The sequence below is a fragment of the Numenius arquata genome, chromosome 12 (genome assembly GCF_964106895.1).
Source record: "Numenius arquata chromosome 12, bNumArq3.hap1.1, whole genome shotgun sequence".
Classification (NCBI taxonomy): Eukaryota; Metazoa; Chordata; class Aves; order Charadriiformes; family Scolopacidae; genus Numenius; species Numenius arquata.
This window is the reverse complement of record NC_133587.1, coordinates 4849013-4865020: the sequence shown is the minus strand read 5'-3', so window position 1 is coordinate 4865020 and position 16008 is coordinate 4849013. Positions and strand designations below refer to the sequence as shown.

Below are 16008 nucleotides of genomic sequence, written 5' to 3'. Positions count from 1 at the left end.
CTAACGAGCCCCTGGGTGCTTCCCGGAGGCAGAGCTGAGGCCGGAATACCTGGGGGGGCAGAGGTCCCGGTGAGGCTGCTTGCCGCTGGCTTGGGTACCGAGTGATGCTGGTGATGTTTTAAATAAAGATTTTAAAATAAAATCTTTCCCCAGACTCCCCTGGTGCCTGAGGGCCAGGGCAGGATGCCACGCTGGGGGCACAGGACAGAGGGGTCTGATGCCAGTGGCTGCAATTCCAGAGGGACGCAGGGGTAACATTGTGGTCACAGCCATCATCTCCGTCCCCCTCCAGCAGTGCCTCATGGAAATGAGGAAAACAGGGAGGCGAAAGAGATGTTGGAGGTTTAATACATTTATTTGATGTTAAGCAAACGGAGGAGCTGCTATGGCAGCTTCGTGTTGGCTCCTGGGGCCGGCTCGATGCTGACACCCAGCGCTCTCACCCTGAAGGGTCTGTGCAGCCCCCGCAGCCCCGACACCCCACTGCCAGACCTGGCCTCCCCCTGCCCACACTTGGAGCAGGAATGGGGGGTTCTGGCCCCGGGAAACCCCCAAATACAGAGACGCCTGCAGCTGGGGCAGCGATTTTGAGCAAAACACATGTTAAATATGCTGATACAGCCCTCCGAGCCTCCCGGACATACATCATTTATTTCTGCAGGTGATGTGAGCACGGCAGCCAGCTTGGCAGGACAGACTGGCATGACCAGGCTCAGCAGCCCTGGGTTGCACCCCAGGTGACATTTAGGAGGCGGCTGAGGTGGCTGCTCCCAGAGCATTCCGGCTGGAGGATGCAGGAGGCAGCAACATCCCCTGTCTGGATTTGCTCCAGCAGCTGCAGTTGCAGGGTGTGCACCCCCTGTCCTGGACCAGAATATGTCCAGAGCCACCCCAAATTCCTGTGCCCGCATCCAGCTGGGGAGAGATGCTCCTCCAGCCCTTCTGTGAGCCTGAGGATGGCAGGATTTGGCCAGAGGTTGTGCCATTGGGGATGCTGAGCACCAGGCTGGGATGCTGTCTGAGATGGTACGGTCTTCAGCCGCCCTCCATGACAGTGAGTGAGGATGGGGGACCTTATCCAGCACCCAGAGCAGCTCGGTGGCATGCTCTGCACCCCAGCATCCCCATGCCATCAGGACACCGTGGGGACAGAGCATCTCCCAGCCCTGGGGGACGGTACCCAGGCAGGCGTGGGGTCCAACCCCATCCCACCCTGCATGGAGGAAGGGTAGGGACCGAACAGGCTGGGGGAGAAGGAAAAACAGAAAAATAAAGGAGTCACCCCCTCCCCGAGCCCCAGGGCATTGCTTTGGACACTGCAAATTGGATTTTCTGAAAAGGAAATGTTTTACAGGCCATAAATTGTCTCAAAAGAAAATGGGAGGAGTTGGCGGGGGGGGGGGGGAGAGAAGAAAATTGTGCAATTTTTTTGTGGATGGAAAAACAGGGGCAACGTGGCCGGGGCAGCACGGCGGTAGCCAGTCGGGAGCTCTCCGTGCCGCCGGCCGGCGGCACGGAGAGCTCCCGACTGGCTACCGCCGTGTTGCCCCGGCTTCCATGCCAATGCCGCTAGGTACCCGCTTGTGGTTCTGTCTTCGGCTTCTTCTGTCGCTTTTTGCCTTTATTTTTGGGCTCGGTTTTGTCTGGAAGAGAAAAAGGAGGAGAAAAGGAGGGCTCGCTTCTCAGCCGGGCATGAGCCCCGTGCGTGGGATGCGGATCCCGCATCCTCCCTCGGCTGTTAACACAAGACCTTCTTCCCGATTTGGGGGGACGCCAGAGCTGTCTCCAGGTCGCCAAGCAGCAGCGGTCAGGCTGTTGGGACACAAATCTCTGCGTGCCCCAAGGAGCCACCCCAAGAACCTGCCAACCAGCTGAGGTGCTGAGACACCAAAGCAAACAGCGATGCAGGATAATCCCCGCCGTGCTGCGGGCTCCGATGGGAAGCGGAGCCCATGCTGAGGAGAGGAAGAGATGCCCAAAAACCAGGCAGCCTCGCCTCTCCTTCCCCCACCCCTGCACCCACAATGTGCTCTCCTGACCACGAGCTGGCCATCCTTGGGGGGGGGTCTGGTGCTTCTCTCCCTGCATAGTCCCTGTTCAAGGGGTACGGGGACCATCACTGGCCGGTGCTGCGTGCACCAGCGCTGTTGTTGCCGACGCTTTCCGAGGGCTCCAGCTCTTTTCCTGCCCGGTTCTGGTTTTCGGCTCTGATCTCCCAGACAGTTGCCACCCACAAAGGAGAGGGCACAGCACGAACACCAAGCGTCTGGAGAGCGCGGCAGACACACAAGGCAGATTTACAGCAGCGTGAGGGGTTTTTTGTGCCTCGGCCAAGTGCGGATGCTTCTCCCTTCCAGCTGCTCGGGGACGGCTCAGAAGTGGTGGCACAAATCTCTCATCACACGGTCGGGTCCCACTGCCTTCCCCGACTCGCCCGGGCTGGGGATGTCTCAGCTGCATCAAGTGAACTCGCCGTCCTCCTCCGGCATCTGGATCCCATAACCCAGCACTTGGCCAGGCGGGCAGGAGCCTGGGAGCGAGGGCAGATGCATGCTCTGCCACGGCGGGGACGCCGAGCAGCCTGCCCGGGAGCTGGCGGCCAGGACGGGATGCCAGACATGGAGGGGCTGCCCTCTCCTGCCCACCCGGCTGGGGCAGCAGGAAGCGGGGGCCGCTCGTGGGGCACTGAAGGGATTTCTCTCTGCCTTCTTGGTGCCAGACCTGCCTCCGGAGCTGATCCCAGGTGGAGAGAGAAGCCCCACCATTCCTTGAACCCATCACCATGGCCTCACTGCTATCAAGTGCCCAGGCAGAGCTGGGAGGCCAAGTTCTTTGCTGGGGTGTCATTGCCTTCCCAGTCACCCCACAAGACGGGACACCCCAAAGTGCCAGCACTGCAGTCCCCGCTGCCAGGACCTGCTCTCTGCCAGGCAGGGCTGGGCACAGGCACAGTGCTACAGGCACCCGCTTGGCACCACGCCGTGGGACACCGTGCTCCAGAGCAGCCTGTCCTTCCACACCAAACTTGCCACATCAAACTGTCACCAGCTCTCCGGGTCCGGAACCAGCGCAGCCTGGCAGGGAGGAGAACATCCCCAAAATCGATGCCACCTGGCACCCCGAAGCTGCAAGTCGGGGCCCGGGCGGGGAAAGAAATCGGCTCCTCCGTGCTGTCAGCAGGAAAACATTATTTATGATTGATGGTGCTGAGATGAAGCCACTCTCCTGGCTTCATGGCCCCAGCCTCGGCACGCATGTCTTCTGTTATTGCCCCCCTTTCTCCATCATTTTTCTTTTCCTCCCCCGCCTCCCAGTCCTTTTCTCTGCCACCCTTGGCCCCCACCGCACTGGCGATGCCGGCCAGCGCGTCCCACGGCACACAGCGAGCCTGCAGCTCCGAACCGCAAACCTCTGCACCGCTGGGGCCAGCAGCTCAGATCTCCTTCCAGGCCCTACAGATCCGTATATCATGCAATCCCCCTTTCTGCCAGTTATTAAGCGGAGATTTATTAGAACGGCTTCGGTCCAGCCGGTTGCATCCAAAAATGACATCAGCCACCTCCTGGTTCCCATCACCAGCCACGCGCCCGCGCTGCCCAGCTGGACCAGTGCACCAGTGGTCTGGGCACTGCGAGACGTGGTGGGGACCCCCACACCGGGGACCCCCCAGCCCAGGAGGAGGTGCAGGAGCAGGGGCAAACATCTGGGCAGGTGAGCCATGGAGGAGGACGCTGCCCTGGGGTGTTTCCCAAAGCTTTGGCCGTCATAACTCCCCTGGGTGATGCCCTTCAGCTCCACAAGTGTGCTGGGTATTTTGGGCACTTGGAAGTTTTTGTAGGAACCTCCCCTGCGGGTCTCAACCCTCCTTATTCACAACTGCGGGGCAGAAAGCTCTGGCTGTGCCTTTCCCTTTGCAAGTGCGGCAGGATGGGAGCCGGAGCTCGGCAGCCTCATCCCACCACGGTGGCTCACGCCAGCGCCTGTCCCAGCCCAGCGGTGGAAGGGGACGCCGGTTGGTCCTAGTCGGTCTCAGGGGCTGCCGGGTGGGAGCAGCCAGCCCGGCACACTGCCCACAGGGGTCCCCGCCAGCACCACAGCCTGTGCCAGCACCGGGGCTGCTCAGCACATGTGCCTGAGACTGCGGCTTTCTCCAGAAATGCACGATTACAGCCACTGGCCTCGAAATGCCTGGGAGATGACGACCAGGCTCACTGGAGACTGCCAGATCGTGGCCACCGCCCCCCCCCCCCCTCCCTTGGTGCACCTTGGGGACTCACTTTGGAGGGGTGCTCGGTTTGGAGGTGGTGTGATGCTCACCTCCTGGGCAGTGCTTCCTCATGCGGCATCTCCTCGTCTCGAGCAGCGCGGGGCAGACGGTCCCCTCCTCCTTGGCAGCCCCTGCCACCTCCCGGACCCGCGTCTCCAAACCCCACTTGCAGCCGCAGGTCCGGCCCTCGTGGGTGCAGGTGCTCCACTCGCTCCACGGCCCCGGCTCGCACGTCTCTGCAGGGGACAGGGGTGCAGAACGGGGACAGTGACCGCGCAGTGCCAGCTACATCCCCAGGGACCAGGGGCATGGGGTGTGGGTGCTGCTTACCTTGGCACTCGCGGGTGCCGGGCTGCACCGTGGTGCTTGGGGGGCACTGCCGAAAGCACTGGCCCTTGTGCAAGTAAAACTTGTCTTTGCACTTCATGCAGAAGTCTCTGCTGAAGCAGCTCTCGCAGCTGGGCGACCTGCACTCTGCCGGGAAGGAGGGCTGGTCAGCTGGGCAAGCCCAAGGGCTGGCATGCAATGAGCCCAGAGATGGCAGCCGCGGTACCCACCAGGGACCCAAAGCCCTTTGCAAACCTGCGGGGTCCAGGCTGCAGCGCTGGGCAAGGGAAAAGGGGAGGATGCTGCGGAAAATGCAGCTGCTGGGGATGCTGTAGGAAATGCAGCCATAGCCCTTTCCAGAACAATGAAGGGACATGGGGGCACTGGGAGGAGTAGGGGGATCCCGGCTGGTGCGGGACGTACTTGTGCATCTGTTGACCTCCAGCCCACGCACGCCGAAGTAGCCGGGGGGGCAGGTATGGACGCACATCCCATACTGGCGGATGCCGTCCCTCCAGATGAGCAGGAAGAGCCGGTGGTGGCAAGTGATGCAGCCATTGTCCTCTGAGCACAGGACGCAGCCCGTGCAGTTCTCCAGCAGGCCAGCACTCACTGTGGGGACAAACGGGGGAGAGGGGCTGTGACACACGTGCATGGCATGGCCAAGTTGCCAGGGAGAGTCCCAGCACTGTGACAGTCCCTCTCTGACCCATGGGGGTCACAATACAGTCCTGACTCCCTGCAAACACCTCCCCACTTCTCTGTGCTCCCCAAATCCCCTCCTCTCCCCAGGCTGGCAACGTGGGGACACATGGGGACACACAGAGCCATCACTTCCCGGCTGCGCTCAGCTCGGGCATTGCTGCCTCCATCACCCCAAGGTCTAGGGTTGAGGGTTCACCCTGCGCCCAGCTCTGCCCAAAGGTGCCAGCCTGAGCCCTGTCCCTTTGCCAGACATGCCCATCCAGTGGGAATCACCCTAATGCGAGCTAAAAACCGGCTCAGTCAGCGGGTAGAAACATGCCATGACCTGGATTAATTAGTCGATGCCTGTTAAGTGGCAGGGGACAAAGAGCATTTTAGAAACGATCAAGAGGATCAAGAGGATCTCCTTATCGTGGAGATAAGGATCAGTCTGGTTGCTCAAGAGCCTCTGTCACCTCCCTGGCTGCCTCTGCTGTGCTCCTGACCTGTGTGATGGTGACCGGCCCCGAGGTGGGCTCTGCTCCCAGGGACAAGGACAGGGTTGCCAGCCCCCGCCAGCCCACAGCCCTCGGCAGGGACTGTGGAGACCCTGCCAACTGCTCCTCCTCCCTGAGCCAGCTCCCTGTGTCCAGAGAAACACAGCCCAAAGAGATGCTCCTGGCACTTCAGGAGCAGGGTAGTTGAGGGGGTACCTGTGCCTGGTGTCTTTTTGCACCCCCAGACTGGTTGGGCATCTCCATAAGGGGCCACCAAGCTCCTGTGTGCAGGAGCCAATGCCTCTGCTGTGCCCAGCTGTGTCGAGACGCCCTTGCTTGGCTCTGGCACCGCAGGCTCCCCAGAATGTTCCTGAGCAAAGGCTCCTGTTGTGCAGCGGTGACAGTGCCAGCAACACTGGTGCTGCGTGCTCAGGGCCCGGACTTCATCTGCCAGCAGATCTCAGAGCGTTAAGATGGTTTTTTGCACGTAGTGAAGGCCTAAAGAGGCGGCTGACCTGGGCAGAGCCCAGCGCCTGCAGCGGGGACAGGCGGAGGCTGATGCAGACCCCCCAGCCCCAAGCCCTGGCAGGCACTGGGAAGGACCTGCCCTGGAGCAGCTCCGGCCCCCACAGAGCCAAGCAGGCAAGGACGAGCCACAGGAACCCTTCTGCTGGGTGCTGCCCAGCACGGACACGGGTTTCAGCCCCGGGAGCGATGCCTGGCACTGATCCTCTCCGACCCCCAGGAGTGGCAGCAGAAGGTCCCCATGGCTGCAGTGGCCGGGGCAGAGGGACTGGAGGAAAGCAGAGGTCGATGCTGGAGGAGCTGGGGGAGATGCTGGCAGACGATGCCTCACAGCCTTGTGTGATGGTCCCCAGCACAACTTTCCCCGGTGCAAGCCAGTCGCTGATGGAGCGGTGCCATGTAGCTGTCCCCAAGCTGGCTCATCCCAGTCCCCTTACCGGGGCACAGGGGCTCGGACGGCAGCGTGGTACGGCACGGCCAGGAGGCTTCGTTAGGGCTGTGTCTGCTGGGAGCGCGCTAACGAAGCACCTTGGATCCATTAAGTTGTTATGGTCTCCGTTACATATTTACCAAATGCTGACAACATTTGTGTTCCTGGCTGCAGCTGGAGCAGCTTCCCTGGAGACCCGTGGATTTACGAGCCTCTTTCCTTTCCCTAATTCTTTTTGATGCCTTTTTTTAAATTTTTTTTTTTTTTTGCCGCTCTCCCTCCAACCCCATCTGGGGCAGGAGAGGTGGGGAGCCCTGAGCAGGCTCCAGGGCCACATTACCATCACCGGCTTTAAAAATAGCCCCATGGTACCAAAACTGTGGGACTGGAGAAATTAGGGACACCTGGTGGGTTTGCCTCCCCCCAGCCCAGCCGTGATTGCAAAGCTGGGGTGCAGGGCTGAGCTGAAACGGGTACTGGGCAGGGGGGCACACGGGGTACCAGGGTGCCTGGGTGGGTGCTCCTTGCTCGGGCTGTGCCAGACAGCAGCATGGCATCGCCATCGCTGCCTGTCCTGAGCCCAGCTCTTCCACCGTGGTGTCTGCAGGCACCAGGAGGCTCCTGGCCACTGGGCTGCCCAGACTGTCCCTGCATGGCAGCAGAGCATGGTTGGAGGCAGCGACTGGTGGCAGTGGGGTGGCCGTGGGGTGCTGCAGCATCCCTCTCGACTCCTGGCCCCCGGAGACCATGCCAGCCCTTCTGCCAGGACCTGAGGCCCCCGTGCATCCTGTAGCATTGGGCTGCTCCACACTGAATGCCAGCAGCCTGAGCACTCACCCCGTGGCACCCAGAACCCCTCTCGGAACCAGGCAATTTCCAATCAGGGGTGTTTTGGGCTGCCAGCCTGGCCACCCGCATAATCACACGCACCCACTGACTCCGTACGTCTTTAATATGCAACAGTCACAGGGAAAGCTGCCTGGGCTCCAGCCCAGACCCCAAAAGAGCCCTGGTCCTGCCAGGTCCTGTCCCGACCCCAGCGCACACCAGTTCCAAACCCGACTTGCTCCCAGCACAGAGCTCCCATCAGCCCTGGTCCCACTCCTGGGGCCGGGTGGCACTGCCCAGCACTGACTGGCACGGGGACACGAGCCGGCGCCCAGTGGAGGGGTGCACAGCCCCCGGCACACACTCTACCCCGTGCCCTGTCACCAAGCAGCAGCTCAGCTGGTGCCTCTGCACAGGGGAAGGACAGGGCAGGGGGACAGGCAGTGCCCGCAGTGGCTCTGAGCATCCTTCCAGGAGGTTTTACTCCCCATGCACTTAATGAGTTAAGCAGAGAAGGGAAATATTGGAAATATCAGCCCGTTCTGCACTATCCCCACTGAGCCTGGCTCTCCTGGGATTTGCAAAGCTGGTTCCCATGCCAGCCAGCGTCCCCCTGTCCCCTGAGTGCAGGGCTGGCATCGGGCAGGGAATGCCACAGGGCTGGGCATTGCCTCCTCCACGCACCTACCCTGAGCCAGCCCCGTGCCGTGCACTGAGAGGGGAACACAGCCGGTCTCCAACGGGGCCCGAGGGGTCAGGTTGGGAGGTTCCCGGCTTCTTCCAGCCCTAAGCATCGTTTCACACCTCCTGCCTCCATGCAAGCAGCACCGGTGGCTCCAGCACTGGCAGGGGAGGCAGGAGCCGGCAGCCCCACATCCCCAAGCTGCCCCCCAGTACCTGAGCGGGACGAGCCGGCCGCACGCACCATACCTTGCTTCTTCCATCGGTTCTGCGTGAGCATTTCCATGGAGCTGATGAATAACAGCAACATGAATATTATCCACAGCATCTGGGCAGGAGTAATTTCGGGCAGGGAAGAAATCAAATCATCCAAGCGGCTGGCGGGTTCGCCTCCTGCCAGAGCCAGCCGAGGGGCGGCGGGAGGGAGGAGAGCAGCTCTGGGCTCACACCATCCCACCCTGGCGTTGCCGCAGGCACGCAGCCGAGCTTTAAGGTGGCATAAGCCCCGGGGGAGGCAGGGGCTGTCAGGCCAGGGGACCGCTCATGGTGGTGGGGAAGTGCCGACTGCTCCAGGGAGCTCTGCCTTTATAGCCGGTGCCAGCCCCCCCCCCCCCTCACCCCCGCCCCGCTCCTCACCGCCCCTCTTCAAAATAATAATAATAAAAAAAAAAATCCCCCAGCAGCAACAAAGCAACTCGCAAACAAATTGGCTGGAGTCCCCCCCGCCGGAACGCTCCAGCCGCCACCTCGGCTGGGAACCGTCCCGCTGTCCCGCCGCGGTCCGACTGTCCCGCTGCCATCCCAGCGCCGGGGTCATGGCGAAGCCCCCTGCGATTTGGGGGGGGGGTGGGGGGTGGGGGGGTGGAGCCAGGCGGGTGACACTGCCTCCGCCAGCCCCCCTTGCCCCAGCTCAGCCCCCTGCTCCCAGCCTCGGCAGCACCAGTAGCCCCAGTAGCCCTGGCAGGGCTGGGGGGCTACGGCAGCCCCCAGACAGGGCTGAGCCCCAGGGCAGGCCGACGGGCTGGGAGCAGTGGTGGGTCTCCGACAGCTCCGTCGGCGGCCGCAGATCTGCTCTTGCTGTTCTCAGGATTGCATCTGACTCTGATTTTCCAAGCGCTTCGTAACTCACCTCCCTCCGAGCTGCGGGAGCTGAGCTGCGCCGAGCCGAGCCGCACTGAGGGATTCCCAGCTCCCACACGGCTTCCCACTCCCCTCACCCCATGTAGTGCTCCCTAAGACACACCTGGGGGGCTCTCGGTGCGGCCAGAGGGTCAGGAGGGGGGTGCAGGACAGGAGGGTGAAGGGGCTTGGCTGCGAAACCTCACTCACCAGGTACCCGCAGGTGAGCCATGCGTGCCAGTGCTGCGGGTCCCTGGCCTGGGAGCTCCACGTGCTCAGCCCATAGTGCTGGCACATGCCGGCCCCGTGCCAGAAACCATGCCCTGGAGCACTCCCAGGCCACTGGCCACTGGTGACAGCCCTGATGGCAGCCCCCAGCAGCACATGATGGCTTCCAGTCAACCAAGGGAGAGTTTCTCTCTGCTTCGCTCTTGCAGGGTGCACTGATTTTAGTGAGATTTGCTCCTGCAGGCAAGGCTGACACCAGCTGGAGTGGGCTTATTCCCACCTAGGAAAATCTAGATCTGGTTTACGTGGGAAGGTCGAATGGGTTGAGACACCACTGAGCACCAGCAAACTCATTGCACCAGAGAGAGCCGCCCACGGGGCTGCAATGGATGCATCCACCAGTGTCCTGGGGCATCCGACCGTGCCCAGGGAAAGCACATCGGGGTTACTCTCTCCTCTACCCCCACAAACTTCCCCCTCCTGCTCCCTCTCTCCCTGAATACCTCTCCCCGCTGCTCCCATCCAGCACCACCATGTTTCACTCCTGAAGAGTTAATAATTCAGACAACAAAGGAGCCGTTTCAGACCCCTTTGGCCTCACTGGAGGAAACCAGGAGTAATAATGGTTGGCATCACTTTAGTTTTTTGTTTTTTTTTCTAATGCCAATGTGAAATAAATTGAAAAATTACCCGTAAAATGCAGGTTTTCAGCAGCTGGCTCAGCCTTACTTTCCATAAACAACCAAGCCCGTAACACGGCATCCCCATCATGGATCTGAGTGGGCTGGGGGGGACTGTGTGGGCACAGGCATGGCGGTGCCATCCCAGCATGGGAGCTGAGAAGAATACGGATATGGGAATGACAGAGGAGATTCGGCTGCACCGGTGCTCGTGGGCACTGCTGGCGATGGATGGCCGTGGCTGCAGATGCCCAGCTGGGCTGTCACCCTGGCAGGGCCCATGGCAGCTCCTCGTCCCATGGCAGGGACATCCCAGCTCCCCAGGAGCTGATTGGGAATTTTCATTGTCTGGACCTGGAAGGAAAATGCTGTACAAGGGCCAGGGAAGTGCCTTGTCCTCGGTCACGCTCTCCGGCTGCTGGCAGGAGTGAGCGGATGTCAGAGCGAGCCCTACCAGGGTGAGCCCCCTTGCAGGAGCATGCTAATTGGGTGGCTCTCATTATCACCAGGTCCTCAGGGACGGCAATTTGCTCAGCTCATCGCTGGGCTGTGCAATAGCGTGGAGGCTTTGCCAAGGCCAGCAGAGCTACTGGTGGCGGTGGGTGCCGGGTGTCCCCGAGGGAGCAGAGAAATCCTCTCATTTCCCTTAATTTGGTGATTTATGACTACTCCTCTGAAAATTGCAGTGGGAAGGGATGATGTGTTGTCGGCTGATTAACCAGGCGCCTGTTACCTCTCTGTTTCGGGGGGCTCGGTGGGGTGGGGAGCTCGGCTGGTGGTGGCCGGGGCGGCAACCGCGGTGACTCAGGGGTGATGCAGGGGAGAAGCAGGGCTGAACCTGCGGGCGCTGCTGGCAGCCCCCAGCTCCCTCACGCAGCCCCGCTCCACGCCAGCGCAGAGGGAATGAAATGTTCCTCCTCCGCCTTCCAAAGCACCAGGGAGAAAGTGTCCAGAAAGATAATTTGGAAAGTTTGTTTGACACTTGAGCACACTTTCATCTTTGGAAAAATCTTGGTGACCCTCCAAGGCAGCCACCGCCTGCTTCCCAGCATGGCCAGTGCCCTGGGGCATGTGCCTGTGGGCACCACCCCAGGGGCTGGTTTTGGGGTGTCCAGGGCTCTGGAGGGGATAGTGTGGTCACTCTGGGGCCACAGGTCAGCTAGGGATACTGGCACAGGGATGCTGGCACAGGGATGCAAGCACCAAGGATGCTGGCATCAGGGATGCTCCTGGCCAAGGCAGCAAAGTGAAAATGAAAGGCCTGGAGCTGGGGGGAAGGAGACAACAAAGGGCATCAGGATGGAGGGAGCCCCAGGACGAAGGCAGGGTTTTCTCCTCAGTTGCAATGAGCTCCCCACAGCCACAAGGGCCGGAGCGGCTGCCGGGAGGGATATTTCCTCCAGAGCAGGGGCCCTTGTGCATCCCAGGCGATGAATGTGGGTTTGATCAGGGGAGGGTTTGAGCGGATGGTAGTGGATAAGGAAGAAAAATATTTGGCATTCCTCTCCCATCATAACAAGCCCAGATGCTTGGACGGTGGCAGCCCACTTCCCACAGGAATGGAAAGTCACAGCTGCTCCCTGCGCCAGCTCGGCAGAGGCCCTTTCCCCCGCGCTTACGAAATGCCGGCTCCACCTAACACCACACCGTGGCCCTCGTGGGGCATCCCGTGGCACGGCCGCTTCTGTCATCCAGTCCCCAGCGGTGTCACTGCCCGTGACCCTCATTCTGGATGAGGCAGAGCTCAGAGCTCAGCAGATGCATGGGGAAACCCACTGGGAAAGACCAAACTGCAGATTTACTGCCCGAGCAGGAGCCTGGTGTTCCCAGGTGCTCCTCCCCATGCCGGCATATTGGGAACACCTGGGCCCAAAACAGCCCTGCAAGGGAGGAGAACCCCGGCGAGGCTGGTGCCTCTGGGAGCTGTAATGGGAAGCAGCTCCCGCTCGGCCAGAGCTGGTGGGAGCAGCTGGGCTCTGCGCAGCGGGAGGCAGCTCCAGCCTACTCAGTAGCCCCTCTGGCCACCTCCCATGCCAGCACACAGAGCCAGTGAGGCCCCTCGGTGCTGGGATGCCGTCGGCTCTCCCAGGCAGGGCAGATGGCATGAAGGTGGCTGACTTCAGCGCTGGCATCAGCCAAGCCTCCTCCTGCTCTTCCTCTTCCTCACACCATGCTTCAGCTGCCCTTGGATCTGTGACGCCTACTGATCCCCCTGATTTTGAGGCGTTACGTCACCCTGAGATGCTTAAGGTTTGTCTTAAATCAAATTCTTCATCCCAGAGAGAGCTCCGGAGCTCCTGCTCCCCTCCCGCCAGCGCAGCTCCTCCGACTCCACTCCGGCCCTGGCTGCCGGTGCGGCTGCGCAGCCTCCGAGAGCTCTGGCTGCCAAAACAGAAGCAAATCCCGAAGACGGAATTGGTGTTGAGCAGCGCCGAAGGCCGAGGGACGGCGGGAGGAGGAGAGGGAGCTGGGAGGAGGAAAGGGGAGGCAAGCGGCGAGGTGGGAGGTGGGAGGGAAGGTTTGGTGTCGAAACCGAATTCCTGGTCCATGCCAGTGGAGCAGATTTCCAGTGTTTATTTTATCTCTTTAGTTGAGCCCCTTTGAGGCAGAATATATTAAATGGCTTGACTTTATATAATGAAAATAATTGAAACAATACTCCTGCTTCCCAGCCGCAATTTGTCGTGATTTCAGCCAAGAGTGGCCAGCCTCCTCTAGGTGGTGGGGACAGCCGCCGCCTTCAGCGCTTGTTCGCTGGTTATTGTTGACACATGTCAGCGTCGCCTTCCAATTTCCGTACAGCTGTCAGAGCGGGAAAAACACCACGGCGGCTCGCACGGCACGGGCTCGGCGCCGGCCGGCACCAACGGGCTTGCCGATGGGCTGCGGGAAGGGCATCGCCCCGGATCTGGGGCTCATCTGCTGTAACAGGGCCGGCAGTTATGGCTGAGCTGGGATTTTTCAGGAAGAGGTGGGATTTGGGCAGCATTTGCAGGTAGCCGGGAGATGAGGATGGTAGAATGGGGAGAACCCTGGGAGGAGGGAGGATGCGCTCATTCGTTGCATGAACCATTGCGCTTACATCTCGGTATTCACCAGAGAAGGCGAAAGAAGGAGATGGACATGAAGGTTGGGGGTTGTTGAAGGTTTTACTCAACTCCTCCCCAGCAGCGGGTGGGCATCGGGGCAGGGTCTCTGCAGAACCGCCCTCCCCAGCCCCATCATTCTCCTGGGCAAGAGCTCACACCGAGCGCTGTCCTCGCAGCTGACATCAATCTCCATCCTCATGTGCCACTGAAACTCTGCTATCTTTATTTTTCCACTGAGGAGCAGCTGAGCTGGATGGAGAAATTAAGAGCAAGCACAATGGCGAGAAGTTCCCCACATTGAGCCAGGCCATAAACCCAACTTCCCACTCCGCAGCACCGTGGGTGTCCTGGGGAGAGCTGACGGGAGGTGAAACTAAAAGCAAAAGGCAGGGGAGGTCTTCAGGGAACTGAGACACAACGTAAAAATTGCTTAGAAGTTTCTTCCTGCCATTGCAGTGGTTCCCCTCCGGGCTGTGTGTGATGGGGGCTTGGGGAAGCTTTCTCTGAGAAAAGGGAGGGAGATGGGCTGCACAGTGTAGGGTTGGAAACCTGGGGCTTGGAGCAGCAGGACTGGGCTTTCACAGAGCCTGGGAACCTGAAATTGCAGCATTTCTGCAGATTATTTTGCTGCAGGCATCCAGGATTCCCCAGGGGGAGGTGGGTGCTGTGGCCATGTCCACCGTGTCCCTTGCTCCCGGCACAGCCAGCACCTCTCCCCCAGCAAAGCCAAAGCCTTGGTGACCACGGGGCATCCTCCTCTCTGCCGGGCACGGCTATCAGCTGCCTCTGGCTTCCCTAGCAGCGAAAATCATGTGTTTGTTACTGGAAGGGAGCAAGCCAGTGGTATTTTAGTAGCTGGCCCTCTTCTGCTCTCCTAAGAATCATTTATGCCAAATTCCAATTGAATTTCTCTTAATATTTGTGCTATTTCAGGAAACTATTGAGAAAGACAGATGGAAGCATCAGTCAGATGAATGTTCCTGGCTCCACGTGAGACAGCACTCAGAAGTCCCATCCTTTTTCAAATAATTTTAATGTGACTACATGGTTCCCTCTTGCACATAATTACCCAGAAGGGTAAATCCTCTGACTCCACTGGATGACTCTCACCAGTTGGAATTCCGCAGAAGACAAAGGCTTTGGGCAGGCTCCTGGTCCTGGATGGGGAAATTCCCCCTGGCAGCCGCAGAGCCCAGGGAGGGCTGTGGATGCAGCTGCCACGCTCGTGGCTCCGGTGCCCGTGGCCATCGCTCGCCCTCGCCGGGACAGCCCTGCACGTGCCCCACTGCAGCTGCAGTTCCCGGTGCTCACGCTGCTGGTGAGGGATGTGGCACAGAGGCTGCCCCTGGGTAGCCAGGGGCAAATGGGGTGGCCACCTGGGTGCCCACAGGGAAGGCAAACACCGGGTGTGCGGCTGTACCTGCAGCCAGCAGATGCCAGGGCTGAGAACCCGCTGTTAGCATCGCTGGGGCTCGGCTGCCGAAGGCTGTGACAGCGCGTCTCTGTGCCAGAGCTTAGTTTTAAACCAGTTTGCTTGAAATCCAACCTCCTTGTGTCAGCTCTGGTCACCGCTGTGGGTCCCGCTGGCTGCAGCTGAAATTGGACCCTTAACAGCAAACCCGACCCTGGTGAATCTGCTGGCAGCAGGATGCCATTTGTACCGTGACCGAAGCCGACGGCTCCTGCCTGCCCTGGCCAAATCTGCACGGATGTGCTCATGCTTTGGACAGCAAGCCAGAAGGAAACAGCATGTCCTAAGGGCTGTCTACGACTTAGTCCTTTGATGGACCGTGCTCCGCTGGCACGGGGATGGGAAACACCCGGGCGAATGTCCCCAGGCACATAAATCTGTGGGTAAGGCTTGATTTCACGCTGCCGAGTGAAGAAGCGACTGGCACCTGCTCCACCATCAACATAAATGCAACCCCAGCTCTTCAGCAGCAGCAGAACCGCTCTGCCCATCCCTGGTGCATCCTTCCCCATCCATGGGAACTGGGGTTTTGGGTCTTCCATAGGGACACGGTTCCCTCCATGCCCTCCCAACCCCAGGCTCCATCCTCACCCTACTGGCATCCCACCGCCTGGCTCTGGCTCTCGTGTCCCCTGGGCAAAGCCTCCCATCCTGCGCCTCCGGCACAGCCCAGGGATGTGGCACGCTTTAGGCCAGCCCAGACCGTGGTCACCAGCTCTGCAGTGATTGCCAGTGCCCCAGGGATGTGGGGACACGAGCCCATCACCTCCAAGGGGCTGCCGGCCATGTGTCACCGTGACTTATAAAGGCTTTTCTCAGAAGTAGTAACAGGAGGGACAAAAAAATTTAATATTCTGAAGTGAAAATAGAGTGATAATTGTATTTTTCTGACATTCAGGAAAATTATTACCACCTGGCAGGCGGGTGACGTCAAAGAGCAGCATAAACCACCATGAATTTCGGAGAACACCATGAAAAAAAAAAACAAAAACAGAAGGAAAAAGCAGAAATTGTGAAGGGCAGGCCTTTGTGTTAACAAAACCCCAAGGGTCAGGAGCCGTCCTGGGACGGTGAACAAAGCTGGTCCCTGGGGTCTGTTTGCCATTAGGAGAGGAGTTTTGCTAACGGACAGGAGTGCCAGGGGATGTGGTCCCTACAGGTCACTTTCTCCATTGCAGGCAA

The 16008-nt window shown here is 60.1% G+C and overlaps 1 protein-coding gene across 1 annotated transcript; it reads right to left on the bottom strand.

Annotated features, from left to right (window-relative positions):
* Positions 1 to 1569: 1569 nt before the first annotated feature.
* On the bottom strand, positions 1570 to 8567 carry RSPO4 (R-spondin 4). Its single transcript, XM_074157469.1, has 5 exons — positions 8489 to 8567; positions 5018 to 5206; positions 4598 to 4741; positions 4318 to 4503; positions 1570 to 1643 (listed from the first exon to the last, which is right to left on the bottom strand). The coding sequence occupies exons 1-5, from the start codon at positions 8565 to 8567 to the stop codon at positions 1570 to 1572; spliced, it is 672 nt and encodes a 223-aa protein (XP_074013570.1).
* Between the last annotated feature and the right edge of the window lie 7441 nt (positions 8568 to 16008).

What these genes read in the sequence shown, in the direction of transcription:
- RSPO4 (XM_074157469.1), bottom strand. Translation starts at nt 8,567, where the DNA reads ATGCTGTGGATAATATTCATGTTGCTGTTATTCATCAGCTCCATGGAA. An exon ending in GAACCGATGGAAGAAGCAAG is followed by an intron (nt 5,207 to 8,488) that starts GTATGGTGCGTG and finishes TTGTCCCCACAG; the next exon opens with TGAGTGCTGGCCTGCTGGAG. An exon ending in CGGCACCCGCGAGTGCCAAG is followed by an intron (nt 4,504 to 4,597) that starts GTAAGCAGCACC and finishes TGTCCCCTGCAG; the next exon opens with AGACGTGCGAGCCGGGGCCG.